This window comes from Balaenoptera ricei, chromosome 11 (genome assembly GCF_028023285.1).
Source record: "Balaenoptera ricei isolate mBalRic1 chromosome 11, mBalRic1.hap2, whole genome shotgun sequence".
Taxonomy (NCBI): Eukaryota; Metazoa; Chordata; class Mammalia; order Artiodactyla; family Balaenopteridae; genus Balaenoptera; species Balaenoptera ricei.
In genome coordinates, this window is record NC_082649.1 from 32,798,836 (window position 1) to 32,826,725 (window position 27,890).

At 50.0% G+C, this 27,890-nt stretch overlaps 1 protein-coding gene across 1 annotated transcript in view; it reads right to left on the reverse strand.

Moving 5' to 3' along the window:
- Window positions 1–5,701: 5,701 nt before the first annotated feature.
- Window positions 5,702–27,890, reverse strand: part of PTK7 (protein tyrosine kinase 7 (inactive)) — a 60,084-nt gene continuing 37,895 nt past the window's right edge. Inside the window, exons 6-20 of the mRNA XM_059938644.1 lie at window positions 27,178–27,326; window positions 26,662–26,928; window positions 23,330–23,463; window positions 23,031–23,166; window positions 22,800–22,919; window positions 21,344–21,493; window positions 21,076–21,226; window positions 20,851–20,978; window positions 19,305–19,508; window positions 18,283–18,438; window positions 17,421–17,653; window positions 16,361–16,441; window positions 8,181–8,332; window positions 7,182–7,360; window positions 5,702–6,690 (exon numbers count right to left, since the gene is read on the reverse strand). Of these exons, the coding sequence (XP_059794627.1) occupies window positions 6,530–6,690; window positions 7,182–7,360; window positions 8,181–8,332; window positions 16,361–16,441; window positions 17,421–17,653; window positions 18,283–18,438; window positions 19,305–19,508; window positions 20,851–20,978; window positions 21,076–21,226; window positions 21,344–21,493; window positions 22,800–22,919; window positions 23,031–23,166; window positions 23,330–23,463; window positions 26,662–26,928; window positions 27,178–27,326 (2,401 nt within the window). The 3' untranslated portion in view covers window positions 5,702–6,529. The remainder of the gene's footprint in view (window positions 6,691–7,181; window positions 7,361–8,180; window positions 8,333–16,360; window positions 16,442–17,420; window positions 17,654–18,282; window positions 18,439–19,304; window positions 19,509–20,850; window positions 20,979–21,075; window positions 21,227–21,343; window positions 21,494–22,799; window positions 22,920–23,030; window positions 23,167–23,329; window positions 23,464–26,661; window positions 26,929–27,177; window positions 27,327–27,890) is intronic.

The following is a 27,890-nucleotide window of genomic DNA, read 5'->3' on the forward strand; positions in this document are numbered from 1 at the left end:
CCCAGGTTCAGGGTCTGGGTCTGGTTCTTAGCTCCAAGGCAGTGAAAATAGCTTGAGCTTTACTATTACAGAAATTATTAAAATCTGGAAGCTGCCTCTTCCTAGCCCTGTGCCTGGAAACAAGTTTTTGACCTCTCCAAACTCCACATTACTCATTGTTGGTATGAGGTCCTTAAAAAGATTAGATGAGATATAGATTAAAGTGCAGTGGTGGTCTAAGTAAGTGGTTAGGGAGGTAATCACCTTGTCCCTAGGATAAACAGCCTCTTGTGTTTAAGGGGATGGCATAGGATGATGATTCCTGCCTTAAAAATTGTTATGAAGATTAAATAAAGCAGTCAGTTGTGAATAAAGTGGTAGTGATAGTGAAATCAATTTAGTATACTGCAACCAGCATTTAAATTAATAAAGTAATGGGTCTCACAAAAAAAAGAGACAAGAGTAAATATTGTTGCATAAAACTTTTCTTTGTATTATTTTTAGTTTGAACCATATGAAATTGCCATTTTATAGGTCAAGAGGGTAGGATACTGTCAGTTTCATATGATTCAATGTTTATGTACTGGATGACAACGTCAACTGCATTTCTTACTGTGAATCGCAATCCAAAGACTGAAAATACTGAAATAAAGTATGTTCAAGTGATATGTGAGATATCATGTGTGTATATATACATACATATACACATACATACTAAAAACATGGCTTGTTCATCAAACCCCTAAATACAGGAATTAAGAGCCCTCCTCTCCCCCCCTTTCCCAATAGTTTTTTAAAGAGTTTTTTTTTTTTTTTCTCTTTTCCTAATTTACTCTGCACAACAGGTAGTTAAACATATGGAATGTGTTAGCTCAAGAGGAAGAACAGGTCAAATAGATAAATAGGTTCCAGACGGGCTTCAGGGGCCACAAATGTTTGCTTGGGATTTGTCTAAGCCACACAGTCTTAAAATCACAGCCGTTGGGGTTCATTCTTGCCTGGCTTCTAAAGACTTTTACATTTGAAAAACCTACTTCAGACACGCAGGGTGGGCAGCCCTAAGCAGTGGCACCCCACTCAACAGAGAACACAGCCGTCTGCCACGTCCACAGGGAAGGGGGTCCAGGATGACAACAGTACTCAGCTTCCCTTCCCAGCGGCTGCCATCTCTCCCATTTCACCGAACCCCAGGGCAATTGCACAGCAGCTTAGTGCCACAGCTCCTTCACAGCCCTTTATCACCGGCGGGGGAAGGGGGGCACCACTCCACCCACACCACATTACTGCAGGTTCAGGAAACAAAACTGCTGATGTGGATAAAGTTACAATCAAAAACTGGCTCATAGGTGTGTCTTCTTTGGACCATAGAATATTTTAAAATCAGGAGATTTTACATAGAAATCTGATTATCTGGCCTCTCTCAAAAAATTGGAATTTTTAGCAACCCCGGGCTTACGTGCCTGCAGGAGCACAATATTCTGGAGCAGAGTTGAACGGTGGCCAGAGAAGAGGCATCTGCTCCCAGGTTCACTATAGACTCTGCACAGCCCACTGAACTCAGATAAGTCCCCTGCCTGGCCTCCCTGGAATGTGAGTTTGGTGCTTCTCCGATAAGGCCTCAATCGCAGTAGTCCCCTGTCCATCCAGACCATGAAGGACCTCCAGAAGGGCATCAGAATTTCAGGCAGATCCCCTCATTCTACACCATTCCCATCCTGAACTTTCTTTCTCCTGATTTTTATCACCCAAATAAAATCGGAACAAAAATTTATTACTTTTTAAAAAAATTAATTAATTTATTTTTTGTCTGTGTTGGGTCTTTGTTGCTGCGTGCAGGCTTTCTCTAGTTGCAGCGAGCAGGGGCTACTCTTCGTTGCGGTGCACAGGCTTCTCATTGTGGTGGCTTCTCTTGTTGTGGAGCACGGGCTCTAGGCGTGTGGGCTTCAGCAGTTGTGGCACACGGGCTTCAGTAGTTGTGGCTCTCGGGCTCTAGAGTGCAGGCTCAGTAGCTGTGGTGCACGGGCTTAGTTGCTCAGCGGCATGTGGGATCTTCCCGGACCAGGGCTCGAACCCGTGTCCCCTGCATTGGCAGGCGGATTCTTAACCACTGCGCCACCAGGGAAGTCCAAGATTGCTTTTAAAAAAATTGCTATCACCAAAAAAAAAAAAAAAAATTAGTGACACTCTAAAACTGTCTTCATTGGGAAATAACCAATTAACAACGTTGTGACAGTTTCAGGTGCACAGCAAAGCGACCCAGCCATACGTATACACATATCCATTCTCCCCCAGACTCCCCTCCCATCCAGGCTGCCACATAAGATTGAGCAGAATTCTACACAGGGATTCTTAACTTCACATAGAAGAAAAGAGGTCTCAATGGTGATGGCAGCATTAGAGGGGATGGAAAGGTCATGAGTCAGTGTGCCCAGGAAATGTCAGAAAGAGCCACGCTGCAAACACTCATCGTGCTTTCCATCAGACGAGAGGAATGTGTTTTGTTTATTTTTTTAATTTTTACTGGCGTATAGGTGCTTTACGATGTCGTGTTAGTTTCTGCTGTACAGTAATGTGAATCAGTTATATGTAAAAATATATCCCTTCTTTTTTAAGAGTTCTTTCCCATTTAGGTTACCAGAGAACATTGAGTAGAGTTCCCTGTGCTATACAGTAGGTTCTCATTAGTTATCTTTTTATACATAGTAGTGTATATATGTCAATCCCAATCTCCAAATTCATCCCACCCCCCTCTTCCGCCCTTAGTATCCATGAGTTTGTTCTCTACATCTGTGTCTCTATTTCTGCTTTGCAAATAAGTTCATTTTTTGGATTCCTTTTATTTCTTTTTCTTCTCTGCCATGGCTAGGACTTCCAAAACTATGTTGAATAATAGTGGTGAGAGTGGACATTCTTGTCTTGTTCCTGATCTTAGAGGAAATGCTTTCAGTTTTTCACCTTTGAGAATGATGTTTGCTGTGGGTTTGTCATATATGGCCTTTATTATGTTGAGGTAGGTTCCCTCTGTATCCACTATCTGGAGAGTTTTTAATCATAAATCGGTGTTAAATTTTGTCAAAAGCTTTTTCTGCATCTATTGAGATGATCATATGGTTTTTATTCTTCAGTTGTTAATATGGTGTATCACATTGATTGATTTGCATATATTGAAGAATCTTTGCATCCCTTGGAGAAATCCCACTTGATCATGGTATATGATCCTTTTAATGTGTTGCTGGATTCTGTTTGCTAGTATTTTGTTGAGGATTTTTGTGTCTATGTTCATCAGTGATGTTGGCCTGTAATTTTCTTTTTTTGTGATGTCTTTGTCTGGTTTTGGTATCAGGGTGATGGTGGCCTTGTAGAATGAGCTTGGGTGTGTTCCTTCTAGAGGAATGTATTTTTTGCTTTATGCAAGTCTGTACCACTTGACTTCTTCCATGATCAGTATTACTTTTATGCAAAAAATTTTCCCTTAAAATTAAGCAAAGATAGAAACAGGGCAGAGGTAGAATAAATGGATCTTGGTGATGGCCTGCATGGGAAGGGGGTGCACAGAGAAGAGGGCTCATGATGGGTTGAGATTCTAAGTAAGGGTGACTATTCTCCACCAATAATGGAAACAGGGAACTTGGCTTAAAGAACAGGTTTGGGAGAGAGGTAAGTTCAGTTTGGGCCCAGGGAAACAGGTAGAGAGAAATGTCCTGTAGAAAAACGGGAGTGTGAGTCTGAAGCTTGAGGTAGAGGCTGGAACTGGAGCTAATGCTTTGGGAACTGTCCACACTGAAGGGCCAGTTAAAGTCACATGAGGTAAGATGAGATTCCTGAGGGTGAGAATGTAGAGAGAGGAAGGTCAAGGACAGAAGCCAGGAGAACAGCCATCTCTGGAGCAGGCAGAAGAAGGAAGCCACAACCAGGGCTGGAGAAGGCCTGGTCAGAGAAGGTGGATACGGCGTACCATCACCAAAGGCAAGAGAGGAGAATTTGAAAAGGCAGATGTGGCCAGCAGTGTTAGCCACTGCAGAGCGGTCAAGGAAGACCAGGCATCTTCCTTGACGCCTCTAAGAAGAGGCTTAGTGATAAATGACCTTCTACAGTACCGCCTTCCCAGTACTTCTGAGTGCATCCCACAGGAGGAAATAATTTTTACATCACAACATGGAGTGAATTCAATTATTGTACCCCATTTTCACACCCTGTGTTGGAATAAGATATCCACATCCTTTGCAGTCACATCCTACTAGTGCTGATGTTGGGTTTTGACATGTGACTTGCTTTGGCTGATAAAATGTTAACAGACCGACGCTTTTAAATGTGCTGGCATGATCTGGAGGGACTTCTTGTGCTCCTGCTACTGCATGAGAGCATGCTCTGGGGGCCAGCAGAGTAGACCCAAACCAGACCTACCACCTGGTGCCAAGCCTGCCTGAACTCAGTTAAGTCCAGCCAAGATCAGCCAAACCTCACCAACTTGTAGATCTGTGAAAAAAATAAATTGTTGTTGTGAGATTTGGGGTTTTTATGCCGCAGCACCACCTCCATAGCTGACATAAGCTAACCATACCCAAACACATATCAAATATAATAAACAAAATTTTGTAAAACAATACTTACCCATAAGGTATACAATGTACTCAGATAGTTTTTTATTGTTTCATATTTTTAAAATGATGGTTACAACCCACAATTTGAAAAGCACTGCTCTAGGGAAATTGTTCTTATGGGTTTTTTTTGTTTTTGTTTTTGTTTTTTTACACTCCAACACACCTGAGGGATGTACCACACTGTATATCTACAACAGTGGCTCACTTACCATTTGTGCAACCTTAGGGAAACTACCTGACCTCCCTGAGCCTTGGTTCCCTAATCTGTGAAATGGGAACAGTAATATCTGGCTAACAGAGTGGTCACAGAAGTTCAATAAGATAATGCATGTTAAGTGCTTAGCAAAGTGACTGGTACAGAGCAAGTATTTAATAAATATTAGCTGTTCTTTTCATTACTGAGAAATTTGGTGAGGAACAGAAGGAACTAGAGCAATTCCAGGGGTCAGGACTTATCTCTTTAGGATGGGAAACCATGCTGAAGTTACGATATGGTAGAGTGTAACTGATGACACAAGGTCTAGGTAATGAAGAGGCAGGAATCAAACCAGCTGAGGGCTGAAAGCCCTGGAGCACTGAGGCATCTGCTCAGTCCTATCTCCTCCATCACCTTCCTAGAGTCTTAAAGGGATTCAGAGACCTGAATCTGTCACTAACTCCTTCTCCAATCCCACTCTAACTAGTTCCCTCCTCACACTCCTATGCTCAATACCTGAGCATGAGTACCAGGCCAGCCAGCAGAGAATCATTAGTTGGCCTCAAAGAGCAACACAGGGTCACATGAACAAGAGGTGGCCTCACCTCCTCTGAGCCCACATTCTCAACAGCCCCAGGAGGAAACTCCCTGGCAGTCCAGTGGTTAGGACTCCATGTTTTCACTGCTGTGGCCCGGATTCAATCCCTGGTTGGGGAACTAAGACCCTGCAAGCCACGCAGTGTGGCCAAAAAAAAAAAAGTATTCAACTGCTCCATAAACCAGAGAGAAGGACCAGTGTCTGCCAGTTATCCCTGCCGAAGCACCCCCCCAAGACTCCGGGAAGGCACATGGCCCCTTCTGATAAGCGAGGGAAGAAGGCACATCATTTATGGGCAAAAAGTAGGGAATGAGCATCAGAAGCAGGTTGTAAAAAAGGCTTCTTTATTGAGAGCAGCGAGTGTAAAAAAAAACCAAAACAAACAAACAAACAACAACAACAACAATAAAGGTGTGAGGCAGGGGTGGCCCACTGTCCCATCTCCTCCAGGACCCACCCCTGCGTCCCATGCCCTCCCACCCCACGCTGCAATTACATACAAAAGCCGCCCACGGTGCATACAAAAAGGGCGGGTTATATAGTGTCAAAAGCTCCTGAAAACTCCTTCATCTGCCAGGCACTTAGGATGAGAAAAGGAGAGAAGGGTGGGGAGGAGGCGCAGGTCTGGGTCAGCGTGCACATGTCCATGGAGGGAGGGGGGGACTCGCTGGCTGGGTCCTCCATGATCCTAGTGCAGACCCCAAAGTGGTCCCCAGGGGCCAGAACAATCCAGGACTTGAGTATATTAAGGAACTCCCCTTGAAGCCAGCTCACCTCCAGCCTAGCCCTCCCCCAAGGAAGTTGGCAGGTGAGTGGCAGAACTGAACCTGGTGGAGGGGAGGAGACCCAGGCCAGAAATTGGGGTTACCTGAGGCACCCACACTGTCCCTGATGGGGGAAGGGGTGGCAGAGAAAGCTGCCCAGCCCAAAGCCCCAGTCACCCAGTCTGGGTCCAAATCAGCCTCCCCAAGGGCTGAGGGTGAGGAAGAGGAAGAAAGCCCAGGCCCTGCCTGACCTCAGCAGTGCCTGTGGTGCCCGGGTGGGGCCCCTAGGGCCCAAGAGGACCAGGATCTTGCCCATCATGCTGTGGGCACCCCTCAGGAGGTCCTCCCCTGCCCACACCATCCTGAGGCACAGCCTGCCTGGGCTCCCTCCTCACGGCTTGTTATCCGCAGGGCTGTCTCCCAGGGTGTTGGCGATCTCGCTGAAGGAGGGCCGGTCCTTGGGGCTGAGGGCCCAGCAGCGCTGCATCAGCCGGTAGAGCTTGGAAGGGCAGCCCTCAGGCTGCGGGAGTCTGGCCTTCCCAGCCTGCAAGTCTGCAGAAAGACGGTGTGAAGAGGGTTAGTCAAAATATTTAATCGCCTGTCCAATACTCTGTGGAGCCTGCAGTTCCCACAGGCAACCACGTGGGGGAGACTCTGAGGGACGCTGGCCAGTGTGGGTGAGCAAGGATTCAAGGAGCTTATAGAAAGCATCTTGCAAGCAAAGGGGAGGACTCCCCTGGTCCCAGCTCTCTCTGGCTGGAGGCGGCAGGGTCCAAGCAGCACAAGAAGCAGCCAATGAACAGGGGCTGAAGTGGGATCAATAGGCAGGCACCAGAGTAGCTAGAGTGAACGCTGGGAACAAGGGCTATTTACCAACCAGTATGAAGGTATTTCGGTAATCTAACAAGTGGAGTGGCCGTATCCATGTATGTGCTGATACCAGCCCTGAGAGGGGTGGGGGAGCTGAACTGGCCCCGGGACCCTGAGCAAGCTCTCCACCTAGAGAACATCTGGAATTGTCTCTCGGAAATAGAGCTGCCTACCTGCCAGCACTTCATCATCTGCCTGCCCACCATGGGGCATTTCCCCGTGGGTGAACACTTCCCACATCAGCACGCCGAAGGCCCAGACATCAGACTTGGTGGAGAAGTCGCCCTCTAGGATGGCCTCAGGGGACATCCAGCGCAGCGGCACCCAGGCCTGGCGGAAGTGGTAGTACTCACTGCGGGACAAGAGGACACACAGGCATGGGGGTGGGGGGATGAGGGGCACAGCCTGGGATCCCAACCTCACCCCAGGTCTGGGTCTCATACCCAAGCTACAGCCCAGATTTTCTGTATCAAGGCATTCCGGGAAATTGGAAACATTTTTGCTTAGCAAGGGGTGGGGTGGGGGGCGGGTTGTATACTGGATAAAATCTGGAGGCATCCACATGGGGTCTGACAGTTAAAAAATTCCCTTAAGAATCAGACTTCGCCTATTGTCAATATTTAAAAGCTAATAATCATACATACTTTCTATACTAGTTTAAAAGTGTGAAAAATGAACACGTTAAATGGAAAGAAATCTTAAAGGGCTTTACTAGTGAGAAACCAATCATGATTAAAGCAACAGTCAGACAAACCAGGGTGAGTCAGAACTGAGACGACTCGAGGGGAAGTTCCCGGAGGCACTAGATAATGTATATTCCAGCGCGATCTCTGGCTATGGGTGCTAAGCTTTAAGTCTTAGCCTTAAAAATAATAATTACTGAATTCAGGAAGTTACAGAGGGAACCATATGAATAGTTAAATTCTATATAAAACTATATAAAGTGTGACTAGTTACTTTTGAAAAAGGTTTATAATTTTTTTTTATCACTAGAGAAAATGTGTAAGATCAGGGAGCTGTGGTCCACTGGCTGGGATGCCTACTGCACCCTTGGGAGAGGGTGGGAAGGTTCTGCCCCTCCCGGGGCCTCCAGCTTTGGACTAAGCCCTTTCCCATCCCCCACCATCTGTGTCTGCCCTCTGCCCCTCGCCCACCCCACCTGTGCCCCCTACCTGTTGTACACGTCCTTGCTGAGCCCCAGGGCCGACACCTTCACCTGTCTCTGAGCGCTGACCAGGCAGTTTCGAGCGGCCAGGTCCTTGTGCACAAAGCGGTTGTTGGACAGGTGCTCCATTCCCAGGGCCACTTGGGTACACAGAGCCACCTGGAACGAGAAAGGGGGCTGTCAGAGCAGATCAGGACTGGGGTATCAGCGGACCGCCCTTGACACAGCTCTTGGTGGGGTCTCAGCACCATTAATGTGATGCTGAAGGAAGCCCCAAAACAAAGGCACAATAGCCTGTTCCCTTCTCTGTAAAATGGGAATAACAGGACCTGCCCTCCTGGGTTGCTGGAGAACTGAATTGAATGAAATAAAGTTTTCGGCCCCACTCCCATGCACAGCAGGTGCTAGATTAAGTGAGTCGCAGGTGGGGTGGGGAGAACACATAGTGACCACCTGCTGAGTGAAAAATAACTGGGCAGTAAGTATAGCTCACATCTTTAGGGGTTGCTCCTCTTTTTTTTTTTTTTTACTTCAAAGTCACATATTTTCTACTAGTTGCATTTCATAAAAAACAAAATAAACAATCATATATATCTATATATAAAATATATGTGTGAGCGAAAGTAGATAGATACACACACACACACACACACACACTGGTTGCCTCTGAGAAGGGTAGCTGGAGGCCAGAGAGAAAAGGTAGGGAAACTTTTGGTTTATATTTTTGGTGTGAACTACATATAGAAAAGCTCATAAAATATATGTCTACTTTCACGAATAACTATAACGCCCACACCCAGGTAACAGTCACCAAGTTAAAAAACCAATGATAGGGGGCTTCCCTGGTGGCGCAGTGGTTGAGAATCTGCCTGCTAATGCAGGGCACACGGGTTCGAGCCCTGGTCTGGGAAGATCCCACATGCCGCGGAGCAACTGGGCCCGTGAGCCACAATTACTGAGCCTGCGCGTCTGGAGCCTGTGCTCCGCAACAGGAGAGGCCACGATAGTGAGAGGCCCGCGCACCGCAATGAAGAGTGGCCCCCACTTGCCGCAGCTGGAGGAAGCCCTCGCACAGAGACGAAGACCCAACACAAAACAAAAAATAAATAAATAAATAAATAATAATTAAAGGTGCTAATAATTAAAAACCAATGATAGGCCCCCAGAAGCCCCCCACTGGCTCCTTCCCCATCACAAATTCTCCTCTCTCCTCAAGAGGTAATCACTATCCTGACTTCTATGAAAATAATGTCTTGTCTGTTCTTTACAGTTTTACTGCTTATGCATATGTTCCTAAACAAACAATACAATTCCATTTTGCCTGTTTTAGAACCAGATAAGGCTGCAAGCATACAAATATGTATATTCCTTTGTGCCTTGATTCTTTCACTTAACATTGCAAGGTTCATCCTTTTTTTGGTATATCATTGTACTGAGGTCTTTTTCATCATAAACACATCATAATTTATTCCTTCTAATGTCGGTGGAAATTTGTTTCACCCACCCCCCGCCAGATTTTCGCTATTAAGAACAGTGTGGGGGCTTCCCTGGTGGCGCAGTGGTTGAGAATCTGCCTGCTAATGCAGGGGACGCGGGTTCGAGCCCTGGGCTGGGAAGATCCCATATGCCGCGGAGCAACTGGGCCCGTGAGCCACAACTGCTGAGCCTGCGCGTCTGGAGCCTGTGCCCCCACAACGGGAGGGGCCGCGATAGTGAGAGGCCCGCGCACCGCGATGAAGAGTGGCCCCCGCTTGCCGCAACTAGAGAAAGCCCTCGCACGAAACGAAGACCCAACACAGCTAAAAATAAATAAATAAATAAAGTAGCTATTAATTTTTTTTAAAAAAAAGAACAGTGCTGGGCAACTACCGAGCCCACGTGCCACAACTACTGAAGCCCGCACGCCTAGAGCCCATGCTCCACAAGAGAACCCACCACAATGAGAAGCCCATGCACCGCAACGAAGAGTAGCCCCCGCTCGCCACAAACAGAGAAAAGCCCGCGTGCAGCAACGAAGACCCAATGCAGCCAAAAATAAAATAAAAAAAAAAAAGAAAAAAGAACAGTGCTGGGTACTTCCCTGCTGACACAGTGGTTAGACTCCGAGCTCCCAATGCAGGGGGCCCGGGTTCGATCCCTGGTCAGGGAACTAGATCCTACATGCATGCCGCAACTAAGAGTTCGCATGCCACAACTAAGGAGCCCACGTGCCGCAACTAAGGAGCTGGCGAGCCGCAACTAAGAAGCCCACAAGCCACAATTAAGGAGCCCACCGGCCACAACTAAGACCCAGCAGTGTGGGGTCATAGACTGTGAGTAGCTCTAGCATTACAAAATAATGCAAAACTATTTTCCAAAGTGTAAGAGAGTTGGGGAGATTTTTCACTGATACCTTTTAAAAGTTTTTGAGCCATGTGAATGTATTACATATAATACATTATATAACATATTAAATGTAATTATAATTAAGAAATATTAACATTTTAAAAATATACACCAATGCACTGAACGAATATCAATTGAGCATCTACTATACACCACATACAACTGGGTGCTGACAGAATATAACAGGGATGGCAAGACTGGGCTCCTGGTGAGAGGGCAGTCTAGAAGGGAGGTCAGAATTGTACCTGCAGAAGGGTGCCACCAATTGGGGGAAGGTGAGCCATGCCAAACAGAGGTAAAATCAGAGGACCAGGAGAGTGCTTGTAAAAACCAATGGTCCCTATGCCTCTGTCACCTTATCCAAACCTTGGGAGCAACACCAAGGGACACAGGACATGTAGCATTTCCTTGTGTATAAAAACAAGACAAACAGAAATGCAAAGAGGTCCACGTGGAAGGTTATTTAACAAGTTCCTGGCCAGCTGTGTATTTCTTCCAGCACACAGACTCACTTTTCAGGATCCATAAGAGAGAAGCCACCCACCACATACGCAATCATGGAGAGACAAACGTGGACAATGACTAGTATCATGGGTGATCAAGAGAATACTAATCAAGACCCGACAAGGTATCATTTGCCACACATATGATTGCAAAAGGTCAAAAGTTGGCCTCTAACTTACCTCCAATGGTTCAGAAAAGTGCATAAAAATAATAATATACAGACACAGAATAATAAAGCAAATGGGGCAAAATGTAAACAATTGAATCTGGATAAAGGGTTTGTAGGAGCTCCTTGAACTATTCTTATAGTCTTTTAAGTTTGAAATATCAAAATGAAACAAACATACACACATACATACACACGCCAATAAACACATTAAAAAAATAACAATAACTAAGTAAAAGCAGCCTGTGTGTGGACCAATGACAGTATGTCACAGATTAACCAAGATTATGGTTTATCTGATTCTATGTCCCTGAAGTTCAAAAAGGAACAAAGGTGAATGTGAGTGGTAGAAGGGCTGCTCCCACATTACCCAGGGCAAGAAGGAGACCACCCAGTCAGAGAGAAGGGGGTGGGAACACTTGTTGTGCACCTACTGTGTGCCGGGGCCCTGAGCCAGGCTAGCTGCTCCCCTGCTTGCTCTCTGTGAGGTGGGCTCCTCCTCAGCTTTGCCCACAGTCCCAGCCAAATGCCAAAGCCTGGCTCTTTCCTCAACACTGCAGCCGCCTTTCCTGGGTCACCTCACTGTGGATGGGGGCACAGGAAGGGCTGTCTGCCATCAGTGACCCCAGGGGTGGGGTGCTGGCTGTGGACTGGCCCTTCGGCATCGCTGGCTGGCTCCGAGCAGCTTCACCAGCCTGGCTCCCAGGGTCACAGAAAGGCCAGGAGAGGAGCTGAGTCCAAACACTGGGAGAGGGGTCACTTCAAAGACAGATCTTCTCAGTCTGTGTGCTCTGACCAGTGAGATCCCTGCAGGCCCCACTGCCTCCACTGGAGGTTTGCTAATTGTGGTCACAACCTACTAGTATGGCATGAAACCCATTCAGTGAATCTTAACCAGCATTTTCTTTTTTTAAAGGAATAGAAAATATCAGAGTGTATCACACGTGGTAAGGATAACTATCATTCACGGAACTTTTTTCATTTTTTAAATATACACGTCTGGGACTTCCCTGGTGGTGCAGTGGTTAAGAATCCACCTGCTAATGCAGGGGACAACGGTTCAAGCCCTGCTCCAGGAAGATCCCACATGCCGAGAAGCAACTAAGTCCGTGCGCCACAACTACTGAGCCTGCACTCTAGAGCCCGCGAGCCACAACTACTGAGCCCACGTGCCACAACTACTGGAGCCTGCGTGCCTACAGCCTGTGCTCTGCAACTAGAGAAGCCACCGCAATGAGAAGCCCGTGCACCGCAATGAAGAGCAGCCACCACTCGTCACAACTAGAGAAAGCCCACACGCAGCAACAAAGACCCAACGCAGCCAAAAATAAATTAATTAATTTTAAAAAAGTGACACTTTAGAATATTTAAAATAAATAAATAAATATGCACGTCTGTGTTGCATTGTGATGTAAAATGTGCTTTTTTTTTTTTTTTGCTACTGTGTCTCAGTCAAAAAAAGTTTAAAAACAATGGTCTACACCTGCGCTGTCCAAAACAGTAGCCCCCTAGCCCCGTGTGGCTATTTAAGTTAATTAAAACTTAATAAAATAAAAAATTCGCTCCTCCGTCTCTCTAGCCACATGCTAAGTACTCAGTAGCCACATGGGGCTGGTGACCACTGCACTGGACAGCACAGGTATGGAATGTTTCCACCACCTCGGGAAGTTCTATTAGGCAGCACTGATCCCAACCACGACCAGTCTGGACCCATTACATATCCAATATATCAACTGACACTGCATGTGCAGACAGGCTGAACACAGGCTACTACCAAGAGTTAGGGGAGGGCTTCCCTGGTGGCGCAGTGGTTGAGAATCTGCCTGCCAATGCAGGGGACACGGGTTCGAGCCCTGGTCTGGGAAGATCCCACATGCCGTGGAGCAACTGGGCCCGTGAGCCACAATTACTGAGCCTGCGCGTCTGGAGTCTGTGCTCCGCAACAGGAGAGGCCGCGATAGTGAGAGGCCCGCGCACCGCGATGAAGAGTGGCCCCCACTTGCCGCAACTGGAGAAAGCCCTCGCACAGAAACGAAGACCCAACACAGCCATAAATAAATAAATAGGTAAATAAATAAATAAATAAAATTAAAAAAAAAAAAGAGGGGAAATCTCATCTTCTTGGTGTATTTTATCAAAAGTGAAGCCACAAAATCTCCGGAGAGCTTCCAACCAAATGCATGAGCCAATGAGAACAGGTCCACCGGGATTACTGAGCCGTCCCTGGGTGCAGAGCCGGGCACTGGATCTCCAAGGAAAAGGAGAGGTCATGCTCCCAAAAGAGCTCCCAGGCTGCCATCCTCAGGAAGCCCCAAGTGTCACTGGTGGTAAAAGGCATTATAAATGGACACACTCTACTTCAGGCTTCAAAACGCCCGGGCATTGTCCAGCCTTGCCCGATTGTCTGTAAGGGGCAGACAAAGGCTTTTGTAACAAGCCCTCCTCACACTTGGCTTTCCCCTCAGCCTGCCCTCTCTGCTCTGGCTCACAAGCTAAACAATCTGCTGCTAGTCATGGGAACAGAAGACAGAGGTCTTGGCCCAGTGACTAACTTGCTATCTTTCCAGAGAAGCAGTGCTTCTGGAAATACTGGCTAAGCGAGGACAGTAAAAGGGAATTCTGTTAACCGAAGCCAGTTAAGTGTTTCCTTACTGCTGGGCAAGGCGCCATCAGATGGCCAGGGGATTAATTTTCAAATGCTGTTATAAACACCTGCACTTTGGTAAAGACCAGATCCACCCCTCTTTTCCAACTTTAACACCCTGGGGGCTCGCCCGAGTTCTGGCTAAGCCACCGTGACACTTCCCTGCTCTTCCCAAACAGGCTGCTGCTTCCCATCCGGCATCTGACTGCTTAAAGCAAAGCGCTGTCCACCAGGTGTGCTAAGCTGCCCCTGCTCCTGGTCCCATCATTAGCTTGCAGGTGATCCATGGAGATATCACAGGATACAGTGCTGAAACTTCAAAATCTCCATCATCTTATCAGCTACTCTAACAAGCACCACCTACAATTATGCCAGCGCCCAGGGCGTGTGTCTTCGATTGCGATCACGATCCCACAGCTATCCTGGAATCCTCCCGAGGCTCCTCCCAGTCCAGGCATGGCACCCTCATTCCAGCTCTAGCTGGCCAGGAAGCAGCCTGCTTACCACTCCACCTCCCTTTAAAAACTGAGCGTTTTCTCCTTCTATTCCCCCAGGACCCTAGGAATATAAAGTGGCACGGTAGCTCACTAAATTATTAGCGCAAGAAAGCATCTACAAATTTTAATATAGCTTTCCTAAGAATTTTCATTTTCATGGAATCCCCCAAAAGAAGTGTTTTTCAAACTACTGACCGAGACTCATATGGGTCTCAAAACCAATTTAGTGGGTTAAAAAAAAGAAAGGATAGGATAGGAAATATTAAGTGCATCAAATATAGGGTTGTGAAAGATTAATTTTAGTTGCGTGTGTGTGTGTGTGTGTGTGTGTGTATGTTTGCTGGGCCATGATGTAAAATGCATTTTTTTAAATAAATTTATTTATTTTATTTATTTATTATTTTTGGCTGCATTGGAGTCTTCGTTGCCGCGTGCGGGATTTCTCTAGTTGCGGCGAGCAGGGGCCACTCTTCGTTGCGGTGCGTGGGCTTCTCATTGTGGTGGCTTCTCTTGTTGTGGAGCACAGGCTCTAGGCACACGGGCTTCAGTAGTTGTGGCGGTCTCTAGAGCGCAGGCTCAGTAGTTGTGGACACGGGCTTAGTTGCTCTGTGGCATGTGGGATCTTCCCGGATCAGGGCACAAACCCATGTCCCCTGCATTGGCAGGAGGATTCTTAACCACTGCGCCACCAGGGAAGCCCTAAAATGCATTTCTTATAGGAGATTTTAACCAAAACCATTACAAAGCCACTATCCTACTCCTGGGCTCCTTGAACCTTAATGAGCTTAAGAATCAGCTGGAGAGCTTGTTTAAAAAATGCGGATCCTCAGACCCCACTCTCACAGATTCCACCCTAAGTCTGAGGTACGGTCCATAAATCTACAATTTTTTTTTAAAGCAATGCCCTTCCCCCCACCATCCAATGCAGAATATTGTCCTTGGAGAGTATGAAACCCAACTTACTCAATTTTCCCCGTCAAGTTCAAGACACTTGGGCAAAAAGGTGTGGAGAGATTTTCAGCAACAGTGGTGATGACTCTCAGCCAAAGAGAGTGCCTTGGGTCACGTGATGGAAATAACCTCCTGTCACCTGCCTACGCCCCTGTCCCAGCCAAAGCAACATACCTAAACTCCTCTTCTTCCCACCATTCACCTACTTCTTGTCCTTGAGACTTGAACCCGAATGGCTTTCTCTACCAGGAGACCTTCTTTGTTAACCACACTGTCTGTCCACCTAAAGGACATGGACGTCTTCAACGTCTCTTATTTTATGTCTCTCACTTGCTTTCTGTGTCTTACCTGAAGTCTGTAAGGCACACGCCATACTCATTTACCCAAGCTCTCCCTCTAGATCCTAAGTGCCCCAAGGACGTGCGGCAGTCTTAATTTTGCATCCCCAAGGGCCCATGATGCCAGATTCACTGGCTCCACGCGTGTCCTGATTTGTTAGCTCTGGGGTCCTGACATCCCACCCAGCTGGAGAAGCACGTCCTGTCCTGTGGCTTTCCATATACAGCCATAGCAGACAATCCTGTGGATTCTTGGAGATGGAGGCAGGGGCACCATGTCAGGAGGCCAGTTCACACGCGGAGGATGAAGAAACACGCTCAGGGCCACGCCCAGCCCCAAAAGCCCCTAGACGCCCAGGCTGCCTGCTGCTCCTCCAGCTCAGCGTCCCAGGCAGGCGACAGACGTCCTGCTCCAGCGGCCAAGGTGAAGGGCAGCTCTTCTCCCCGCAGGCAACGTGGCCACACAAAGCCACTCACAGGCTCCATGACTGGGACAAGTCACTTAATCTCTCTAACTAAACCTTGGCGTCTTCACCCACAACTCGGATAGCGACATGTATCGCAGAGGATCACCGTGATCACTGAGGTAGGTACTTACACGGGGCCTGGCCCACAGGCTGCATTCAATCAGTGCACTTCTGTTAGGTAACTGTCCCGGGCCCTGGCCCACCTTGGGGGACTCGACCCCCACCCCGTCCTCACCTTCTGCTTCGTGCTGAGGGGCTGCGACTTCAACTTTTCATCCTTGCTCTTGGAAATCCTCAGGAACTGTTTGAGGTCTCCCTGAGGAAAAGCCAAGCGTCTCTGTCAAGTCAGAGTACAGCTGGTATCTCCAAAACATCCAACCCAGCAGGTGCTCACAAGGTACCCGCCCCGGGGGGATGGGGGGGGGGGTGAGAAGCCCCGACCTGAATGCCCAATCCCCAGCCCAGACCCCCTCCAATGGGGAGAGTCCAGTGGGAATTAAAAACTATAGGAAGCGCCTCCTAGAAGCTCTCAGTCGGAAAGGGAGGAGGACGGTCATTGCGACCCTCAGGGGAGGCCCCAGATGGGCAGGTGAGGAAGCCCCTGCCCTGAGGGAGCCAAGAGAGGAAAACCCCACAGCCCCCAACCCTCTGTCTTCACAGGGTCTTCACGGACCCCAGACAGGACAGACATAACAAAGAGGGGACACCAGCGGCAGAAACATGCACAAAGCGCTCATCAGCACTCACTAACGGAAAGACGAGGGTCACTCCGCCCCCTTCCTGCCCCCGAGCTGGGGAGTTTGACAAGCAGCAGTTTGAGAACCAAGGGGATTAGGCCTAGATGGGCCAGGGAATGAAGAGCGAGGGGTGGGAGCTGGGCGTGACAAGCAGGGTGGAAAGAGAAGGCTAGTGGCGGGGTTAACACTGTCCCTCAAGTGGTACGGGCTACAGGGAAAGAAGGAAAGCCAGTTTCTGACGTGTTTATTCTCAAGGGCTGACAAGCCCTGGGGAGGGAAAAAAAAAAAACAAACCAAAGAAAACGAGAGTCAGAGAAGAGGACCTGGAAGGCAACCAGGCAGTGGGCAGAGGGAGAAGCCGGAAGAACCTGGGCCCCACCCCCAGATCTGGGGCTGGCAGACGGGGTGCGGGTCAACGAAAGGCGGGTGTCGGAGAGCTGGGGGGACAGGAGGCTGAGCATCTCAAGGTGGTGACAGCAGGTTCCCACGGTGCCCCCCGCCCCCCAGGTCAGAGCACTGCCCAGCCCGAGACAAGCAGGGCCCCGGCCAGCAGCATACCAGGTCCACATACTCCAGCACCATGTAGTGGGGCTCGGCCTCCCGGCACAGCCCCAGCAGCCGCACCACGTTGGCGTGGTTCAGCTTCCCAAACATCTCGAACTCCCTCCGGAAGTCCAGCTGCTGCTGCTCGTCCCGGCTCTGCAGGCTCTTCACAAGCACCAGGGTCTCTGGCACCCCCTCCTCCAAGCCCTGCGCCTTTGCCAGGAACACCTCCCCAAACTCGCTCTTCCCTGCGGGCACACGTCTGAGTCGGCCAGCAGCCTTCCCCCGAGCAGAGAAAAGCCCCTGACTTGGGAGGCACCTGGCCTGTGTCACACAGCAGGGAGTCTCTCTGCTCCACCCGCCTGGACCAGGCGGTGGCCCCAGCTGTGTGGGTGACCCTGAGCAAACCACTTCCCCTTCTGCCCTGGGCTTGGCAGTCGCTAACAGTGAAATAAAGGGGTCAGATTAATAGTATTTTCTAGAGGGTGGTCTGTATGAGAATTTTAGGTCGTTCACCATAAACAGATCTTAGTTCTACATTCTAACCTATGCTCAGAAAACATTTAACTAGCACAGATCCGTAACTTCTCACAGTTCTTCCTAAAACAAAGCTAACTTTAGTTAGATTTTTTTTTAAAAGGTGAGGGAGAGTCAATCTAAAGAAAATATCAAGTGAATAATACACAGGAATGACAAAATCTGTGGAGGTGGGGTGTGGACAACAGGCGGGGGACACACTGGACCGGGCCTCCCCAAAGCTCCCTCCATTTCTGATGTTCTGGGCCTCAGGGACTCCAGAGCCACCAGCCCTAGCGCAGCCCCAAGACAGACCAGAGCCTGTAGTTAAGCAAGGGTGATGATGGCCAAGGCAACACACCCAGTGTGGTGATGGGCTGCAGGCTGGCCCGAGGGAAGTGCATCTTGTCACTTGTGCTGTGGCGTTTGTTGGTGGCCGCGGAGCCGGAGCCCAAGCTGGTCAAGGCCACTTCCTCTCGGATCTCTGCTGAGGGCTGTCCGTTCTGCAGAGGCCCGCCTGGGAAGAAGGAGCAGGGAGGGTGTCAAGATAAGACCTGACACTCTGGCCACCACGGGGACAGCAGTTCTTTCCCACAATCTCCCACTTCTACCAAAGGGGTCCAATCCTGGGGTCCCACACAAAATCCACACACAATCCAACCGATGAACTGATGGGGCTGGGGCGAGGGAGACAGGCATCCCTTAGGGTATGACCACTGATTGACACAGCCGATTACAACTTCTGAAATGGAACAAACTGCACAAGTTTCATCTGAGTCACTGGTCCCTGGACAGCATGGTGACATAAGGGTTTTTGCTTTCATAGGGTCTCCTACAGGCACAAAGGGAAAATCACAACAAGGGAAACCCAGGCCCTGCTCCTGAACTCCTGAACTGAGAGGGGAGACTCAGCAATGTCCCCAGGGGGCCCCCAGTCGGAGGAGAGAATGGCAGGAGGAGGGAAACAGGCAGACAGATCGCCCCTGGGGAAATTCAAAGACTAATGGGAGGAGACAAGGTGTACAAAGAAACATGAACACATATACTTAAATTATGTCTGTGGTTTCGAACTGCAGGGAGAAGGCAGGGAAACGTAGGAGGCTGGCCCAAGAGGCTCCAATGAGCAAGATGTAAGCCAGGTTGCACAGAAGCCAAGGCCCAGGGAATCGGCCAACTCCAGGCTTCCAGCTGGGATTGGGGCAGGGGGGCGGCGGCGGGGGGGGGGGAGGAAGGGGGGCAGGGCGGGCGGTGTGGCTCTGCTCTGGCTCCAGCTGTTCCCTCCAGCGCCACAGCGCTGTCCTCCGTGGCCACGGGAGGGCGCTCAGCATCTGCGCACAGCACCGCCTCCCTCTTCCTCGGCCTCCCTCCTCCAGGGCCCCTCACCATTGAGGCACTCCATCTCTGGCTCTTCGCCCTCCGGCTGCTTCTGAAGCCGCTTGGCCTTGCAGCGCTTCTTGCAGTAGAACATGAGGCCCAGCACGGCAATGATGTAGGCCACGGCGGCACCCACCGACAGCCCGATAGTCTGGATCATCTTGTAAGGTGGAGGGCTGCCCAGGCCCTCCGACTCCTCCAGCACCGGTTTGTCTGAGAGACATACAGATAGGTGTGAGCAGGGGCTGCTGAAGCAAGCCCAGCCCTACTTCTCTACTGGCCGCTCCCTACTGCACACATACGACAACCTCCCAGACAGACACTTGATAGCCTGACCAAGCCAGAGTGACCCAGGGAGGGTCACCACCATCAATGGCGTCAACAAGGGCCAGGTCCTCAGGGCCCCACCAAGGCCAGAGGGAGCTCTGCAGGAGTTGAGGCCAGTGATTCCCAAGCTGGCTCTGCATCCGGACACGAGGCCGGGGACACACGTAAGAAGCACACCTGTTGGCCCCACCACAAACCCACGCTGTTTGTTAACAAGCTTCCTTAGTGACTTGACATCATGAGTCAGGCTCTGAAGAGCTGCATCTGGGAACTTTTGGTTTAGAATCCCAGCCATCGCCCAGCACAGAGTGGTTCTTCAAGAAATGTATTGGTAGGGACTTCCCTGGCGGTCCAGTGGTTAGGGCTCTGCGCTTCCACTGCAGGGGGCATGGGTTCAATCCCTGGTCAGGGAACTAAGATCTTTCATGTGCGGCACGGCCAAAAAAAAAAAAAAAATTAAAAAAAAGAGAAACGTATTTGCAGAAGGGATCTTCTAGTCTAGGGGCTTTCAGTGGCCTCAGGTCCCATGGAGAAAGAGGTGCCAGGAGGAAGAGAGGCCCAAGGGGGAGGCCATGCAGGATCCCCCAACTCTCACACACACCCAGTGGCTTCAACCAAGGAGGCTGTCACTTCACCTTACCCATTTAAAGTTCCACATAAAACTCTGTCTAGAAAACCAGTTCTGCTGCTAAACCAAAAAAAGTGTGAAACCTCTCATTTAAACCACTCCCACCTTACAGAGAAAAAAGCCCCTGGGGAGGAAATAACACCTGCAAGGGCACAGAGATGGTTAGCAAGAGAGGCCAGACCCAAACCCCAAGTCCCTGACCCTAGTCAGGGTGTTTCACCTGACACATCATCCTCTCTGGGCCTCCAGGGTAAAGGAAACTTGTGCTGCTGCATCCTGGCCGGATCCCCTCCCCGCCCACCCAGGGACCTGTAGGGAGACCTGGGAGGAAGCATTTTAGGACAAGGGCACCATCCCCCTGACTCCCCTGGAACAGACACACACCCACTAGCCATGGAATGTTTAAGGGAGAGCCCAGGTCCAGGCAAGGAACCTGAGACTGACTGTGAGGTGGCCCGGTGGAGGGGACACAGCTGAATGCCCGCGCCCACCGCAAAAATGGTTTCGTGCCTTCTGTGTACAGGGGCCAATGAGTACAAGGATGAGAAAGAAGTGAGGTGCCCCCACTTCCTGTGCAGGACACCCCTCCGGGTCCCATACCCACGACATAGAGGGGGGCCTCCGTGTGCTTGATATTGCAGCTGTTGCCCGCGATGCAGGTGTAGCGGCCCGAGTCCTCGGGGGCAACATCGTGGATCACCAGGGAGCCGTTCTGGAAGATGTGCATCCTGCCAGGAGAGAAGTCACAGCGTTGCCCACCAGGCCAGCTCCAGGGAGACTGGGCTGCAGGAGAGGCGGGGTGGGTGTGGGAAGGAGACAGCCTACCTGGGTCCCAGCTTGGTGGGGTCCAGGATACGGTCTTTGCCCTTCCACTGAATGAGTGGCTTGGGGTCCCCCTGGGCCTCGCACCGCAGCAGGGCCGTGTGGCCCTGGTACACGGTCGTGCGCTCCGGCTCCACCTTGAAGGTGATGAACACTGGATGGGAAGAGCCCGGTGAGGGGCAGGGAGCACTGAGCAAAGGGGCTGGCGGGGTGCAGGCAGCTGCCCCACAGGGCCCGCCAGCCCCAGCCCCAGCACCCTGCACGGTCGCACCTGCCACGGTGAGCTGGACGTGGGCACGGATCTGGCCCTGCAGCCCGTTGGAGGCGATGCAAGTGTAGTTGCCAGCATCATTGCGGGTCACCCTGGAGAAGTGCAAGGTCCCGGCGTTGTCTGTCACCCACTCTGGAAGGCTGCTCCCATCTACAGGGGCAACATTGGGGAATGATGGGATGGACCAGAGTCCCATGTGTGGCCAGCAATGCCCTCAGTCACTCACCTCTACTGAAAAACACGCCATCGCTCCTGGCTATTCACAGACAAGATCCAAACGCCTGAGCCAGGCATTGGGAGTCCCTATTACTTACTCCTTTTCTAATTTTTCAGTCTCACGTCCTTCTACTGCCCTGTAAAACGTTCCACTTCCACCAAACTGGACTTCTGCTTGGGCTTGGAATTTGCCTTGCTCTCACCCTCACTGCCTGTCACTCTCCACTCCTAGAACCCATTCCTGCTCTTTGCCATCGTCCCACCCATTCTGAGTCCCACCCCCCACAGACAGCTCCCCCAGACACCTGAGCAGAGACAGCCCACTTGCTGCTCAGAATCTACAACCCCACTCTCTCTCACTGTTAATGGGAATGTAAAAACCTTTTAAAAAACAATTTGGCCATTCGCATCAAGGGTTGTAAAAATGTGCATACCCTTTTATACATAATTATTCCATTTCTGGGAATCTTTCCCAAAGGAAATAAACCCAAGTCCAGAAAAAACTCTGCCTCAAGATGTTTACTGCAGCAATAAAAAGACAGAGAGAGAGAGAGAGAGAGAGAGACAGAGAGAGAGAGACAGAGAAAGGGAGGGAGGAAGGGAGGGTGGTTAACAACCCAAATGTCCAACATTTAGGGGATATTTAAGTAAATTACAGTGAATCCAATCATTGGAATATTATTGCAATCATCAAAACCAATGTTTATGTACAAAACCACGGGGAAATGCTTGATAATGTTAAGTAAAAATAGATAAAATTACATACAGTTATCTGCATCTTCCATTTCTATAGTAAGCATGACATACTCATGGAAGTATAATAAGTGAAAATTATATGTACAGTAAAACTGCTATGTAAAAACAAAAAGACGTACACAGAAAAAGGTACACACCCAGAGATGACTGATGGTAGGATTATGCATTATTTTCTGCCAAAATTTTCTAAAGGATTACTTTTACGTTGGAAAGGATGACTATTTTGAAAAGGGGGAAAGAAGGACTTTACGGCTCTGTCTGGACCAATCCAATCATTTGTTGCCTTGAGTCGTCTTATATGTTGTCTAATGCTGTAACCTGACCTCTTTTGTGTCTGGCTTTTTTTTTCTAACTGGACCAGAAATCGGCCCCTACATTTCTTGTCTATCCCAAAGTTTCGGGCACTCAGCTGGTCCTCAGACAGGCATACATCTGACCGGTGGACTGCCTGCTGCCCCCCACCCCATGCTCACACAGTACCCACCTGCCCGGACCCACTTAATAGTGGGCTTCTCTCGGCCTGTAGCTGAGCAGGGAACCGTGGCCTCCTTGTCAAACTCCATGCACTGCTGCGGCCGGGGCGGTGGTGTGAACTTGAGCTTTTCTGTTTCAGTAGCGGAAAAGGGGAGGAATTGAGGCGGCAGGCCTGAAGATTCTGGACCCTGCTGCTCCCTCCCTGGTCCTCTCCTGCCCAGGAGGCCAGGCGCCAGCTCACCCAGCACTTGGACGCGGGCCTGGGCCTCGATGCTGCCAGCGGGGGTGCTGCTCATGCAGCGGTACCACGTCCCGTCGTACACCTCCACGCTGTTGATGCGCAAGGTCCCGTTCTTGAAGACCTCGAACCGCGAGTCCTGCAGCACAGGAGATGTGCCTGAGAGCGGGTCTCGGCCTGCCCCCCACCATCATCGCCCTGGGGGCAGCCTCGGGGTTGGGGGAAGCGGGCCTTGGAGGTGAGCACAGAGGACTCTGTGTCCCCGCCTCCCCCCACCCCCCAGCAGTAATCCCCGTTCTCACCTCAGAGATGAGCATCTGGTTTCTGTACCAGGAGACTGTGGGTTTGGGTGTGGCCTGGGTCAGGCAATGCAAATAGCCTGGCTTGCCCTCCTCCAGCTGGCTGTCTTGGGGCTTCTCCAGCCACGTGGGCACAACTTAGAGGGACAGGGAGGAAACAGAAGGTTGACCAACACATCTGCAAAACCAACAGATCCAATCCCAAGAAACTCTAATACCCTCCCCGCCAACCCCGGTCCTGAGTTTAGAAACCCTTGTCTGCTCCGGTGATAACTGCAGCCATTACCCCTTAGTGAAGGCCCATGTGCCGGCACCTTTTGAACATTATCCTAGTTAATGATCACAATATACCCCCAAGGTATTTATTTTTATACCCATTTTATAGATAAGACAACAGAGGTTCAAAGAAGTAATGGTGATTTATTAATCAATGACAGAGAGAGGATTGAAAACTCTGGTCTGCATGACTCCAAAATCCTTGCTTTCTTTATTACACCATAACGTTCCAAGGCTCGGTTCTTGAATCTCTGTTCCGTTTTAGCCATGCTCATCCCCTGAATGATCTCATCCAGTCCACGGCTTTCAGTACTATCCAAGTGGATGAGTCCCAAATACACAGCGGGGCTCCTGACCTCCCCCCAATGAACTTCAGACCTGCAAATAGTACCAGCGTTTCCAATTGGATATCTAATAGGCACTTCAGGCTTTATACGTGCAAAAGAGAATGCTCAATTTCTCCCCAAACCTGCTCATCTCAGTTTTCTCTATCTCAGTAAATAGCACCACTATCCAGCCAACTGTATAAGCCAAAAACTTAGTTGACTTCTCTCTCTATGGCTTCCCCCGCCATCACATTCATTCTACACAAACCTCATCTACCTCAGCTCTAAAATGTATCCTAAATTTCACCACCTCCCACCTCCACCGCTACCACCTCTGTTCAAGCCCCTTAAACACCTCCCCTAGATGATTACAGTCATCTATTAACTGGTTTCCTGTTTAGACTCTTGCCCCTAACAGTCTATAGTCTTCTCAGAATAGCCAGAGTCACCTTTTGAAAATGTCACTCTCACACTCAATCCCTGCAAGGACTTCTCATCCTCTGACTTGGTGGGGCAGACTTTGCAAAGATGGCTTTAAACAGTCCTCCCATCTCTTGCTTCTCTTTGTAATGTGACGTTGCCACTTTCCCATCAAGAGGCAGGGTCTATTTCTCTACTGCCTGGAATCTGGGTGGCCTGTGACTTGCCCTGTCCAATGGAATATAGTGGACAATGTCTAAGCTAATGCCTTGAGAAGGCTTGCAGCATCCACTTTTGCACTCTTGGAACCCAGCCTCCACGTGAGAAGCCTGAGCTAGTCTGTTGGAGTGGCCGTGTGGAAGGGAACCAAGGCACCCTGATCGATATCCTCCCTCAACTGCCAGACTGAGCGAGGCACCTGAGGGGGGACATCAGGGAACAGCCAGCCACCAGCTGATGTATCAGCTGCCGCCAACAGCACATGGAGCTGAACCATACCCACAGAATCAATCATGAGCAAATCAGTGGCTATTGTTTCAAGTTTTGGACTGGTTTGTTACACAGCAGTAGATAACTGGTACACTTGTATTACAAGCCAAAGTCCTTACCATGATCTTACAAAGCTTCATATGATCTAATGTCTGCCTCTCAGACAACCTCAACCACACTCACCATCACTTATTCAACATAAGCCACACAGGCTACTGCTGTCCCTTCAATTTACAAGCCCATTTTTTGCTCAGGGCCTGTCCACGTGGTTCCCTCTTTAATTTAAGCATCAGCTCAAATACCACCTTCTAAAGAAATCTTCTCTAAACTCCCCCTGGCCCTCATGCCGTCTGTCACTTACCCTATTTTATTTTTCTTCATGGCTCTGCTGCCACCTAAAATCACGTATTTGTTCATTCAACTGTTTTCCTTGTTTGCTTTGTTGCTCCTATTAGCCTACGAACTCCACAAGGGGAAGGATTTTTGTCTGCTTTGTTTATTGCTGCATTCCCAGTACTGGGAGCAGTGCCTAGCACAAGGAAGGCACTCGATAAATCTGTTGATGGAATGCAGGGATGGAGTCCTCCCTCCTCCGGACTGTACCCCCTACCCCTTCGCACCAGTCCAGCCCTGCGTGCGTCACATACTCTAACTCCACAGGCCTTCTTCTCAGGGAGCAGTGCAGGCACAGGGCACTCTTGGTGCCTGTCAAAAGACTGATCAAAGCCAGCACTCCCACCTCCAGCACGCATATGCCTCACTTGGAGCATTTGTTAAACACTCTTTGGGCCCACCCCCAGAGAGGCTGGGGGCAGGAGATGTGGAGTGTGGTCCCAGATTCTGCATTTTTAAAAGCATCCCCAATAAAACAGGTGAACAACAGACCCCGACGGGAGAAAGGCTGATCGTGGCTGCTTGCATTTGTCTGCATGTCACTGTGGAAGTGTCCTGAGCGCATGTTACCTGGGTGCTGCAGCTTCCCACCTGAACCAGGTACCTGAGCACGAAAGCGCATGTCTCCTAGGTTTTAGTATCTTAATGGGAATAATACCATCACAACTTACAAGTGTACAAAGCTCTTTTCATGTTTGAAATCTTTCTGAATTTTTGCAATTTACCTACTTGGAAAGATGTAGAGGTAAATAGAAGAAGCAGGTTGCAAAATGGTATGTGTGTGTGTGTATGAATTTGTCTCAGATATCCTTTTAAATTATCACAAACGTTTGACACAGGCATGGTGTAAATAAGTAAATCTCTATGCCTGTAGCAAGGGTATATAGGTCTTTATCATTTATTTCACAAGTCATATGTCCACTGTAGAAATCTGGAAAGTATAACAACAAATAAAATAATTACTACATATAACTCCGACACATCACCTTCCCAAAAAAGAAAAGGAAAAATCTTTTTTATCTATTTCACTGATCTTTCTGGCCATCTAGCAGGGAAGGTAGTGAGTTATTAAGCCCTATTTTATGGATGAGGAAACTGACCCCTGGCAAGGCAGGTGACTTTCTACCCATGGTCATTCCATGCACTGGGGACAGAGTAGGACCTGGGTCTCAAGACTCCCACTCCGTTGCTTTGTCCTCTGCAGCCAGAGGACCACTTTTCTGGCACCCCAACCTCTGTGCCTGGCTCGCCACTGTCCACTCCAATATCACCTCCCAGCGGCTGACTGGTTCCCAAGCCAGCAGGGCTCAGAGCTGAGGCGGGGCCTCAGGTGAGCACCAGGGAAGCCTCTATCCATCACACCCAGAGCCCAAGACCTCCTGGGACCTGGGCTCCCCTCCTCGCCTCGCCCTTCAGGGCAAAGGTGCTCACTGGCCACGGTGACGTTGACATCCTGTCTCCGCCCACCAGCCAGGTTGGCCGCATGGCAGGTATAGACACCAGCATCACTCTCAGCAGTGCTGGCAAACACCAGCTCATGGCCCTGCTGGTAGACTCTGCCGTGGGCAGGCAGACGGGCTCCCGCGTGCTCCCACCACACACTGGGCTCCGGCAGACCCTGGGGGGGAGGGCAGGCCACACGCTCCTCGCTGCCAGCCGTGAACACCCGTGGCTCAAATGGTGGCATATCTTCAATCTCTGCAGGGATGGGAGCAGACAGCCTGGTTATTGTGGGGCCCAGGGTACCTGATGTTCTCCCGCAGCAAGCCTTGCCCTTTCCAGCACGAGCCCTCCCCGTGACCTTCAGCATTTCCTCTTCCAACCCCAACATCCTCTTCCTCCCTCTGCCCTCCAAGCTGCTCTGAGGGGAAACAGGAGCCTAAATCTCTACATGCCCACAACGTTGAAGGTGGCTCCCACCTCGGCACCCCAGACCCAGGGACCCACCTGCCAGGTGGAGAGTGGCCTCCAGGATGACAGGAGGGCCCCTCTGGCCCTGGCCTACGCAGCGGTAGACCCCTGCATTGCGCGGCCGGACCTGGGTCAGCAGCAGGGACCCGTTGGCAAACACGGTGGCTCTGCGAACGTGCGGGGGGCTGTGGAGGGGAGAGAGTGCTCTTTGAAAGGAGTGGCCCACAGGCCTCCTTCTGGAGAGCAGCCAGTGGAACCCCATCCTGCACAGGTCAGATATGCAGGAAGGAATCAACCAGGAACAGGGCAGAGAGAAGGAAGCCAACACGCCACGCTGGTGTGTGCGTGTGTGCCTGTGTGTGCACGTGTGTGCGTGCGCTTGTTCGTGTGTATGTGGAGGTGTGTATTCTAATTACAAGAGACGCAGCTTTGGGGCAGCCAGGCGAGCAGCAGTGCAAGTGGGAGGCAGCAAGCAATCAATGTGGAGACACAGGGGCCACCTTCCCACTGAGTCAAGATACGCCTGCTGGTAAAGCAGCAGCTCCAGCACCACAAGTCCCTCAGACGCACCAGATGGACTACTGATGATGTCCTCAGGGCTGCAGCCAGGCGGGATCCCAGCCCACAGCCTAGGGAGCCACACCTCCAAAGGACCATGGCCACGCCTGGCACCACACAGTTGCTCTCTGCTCTCATAGGGCCTGGATGAGGACAGAAGTCCCTATAGAGGGCCTGACACCTCCCAGAAC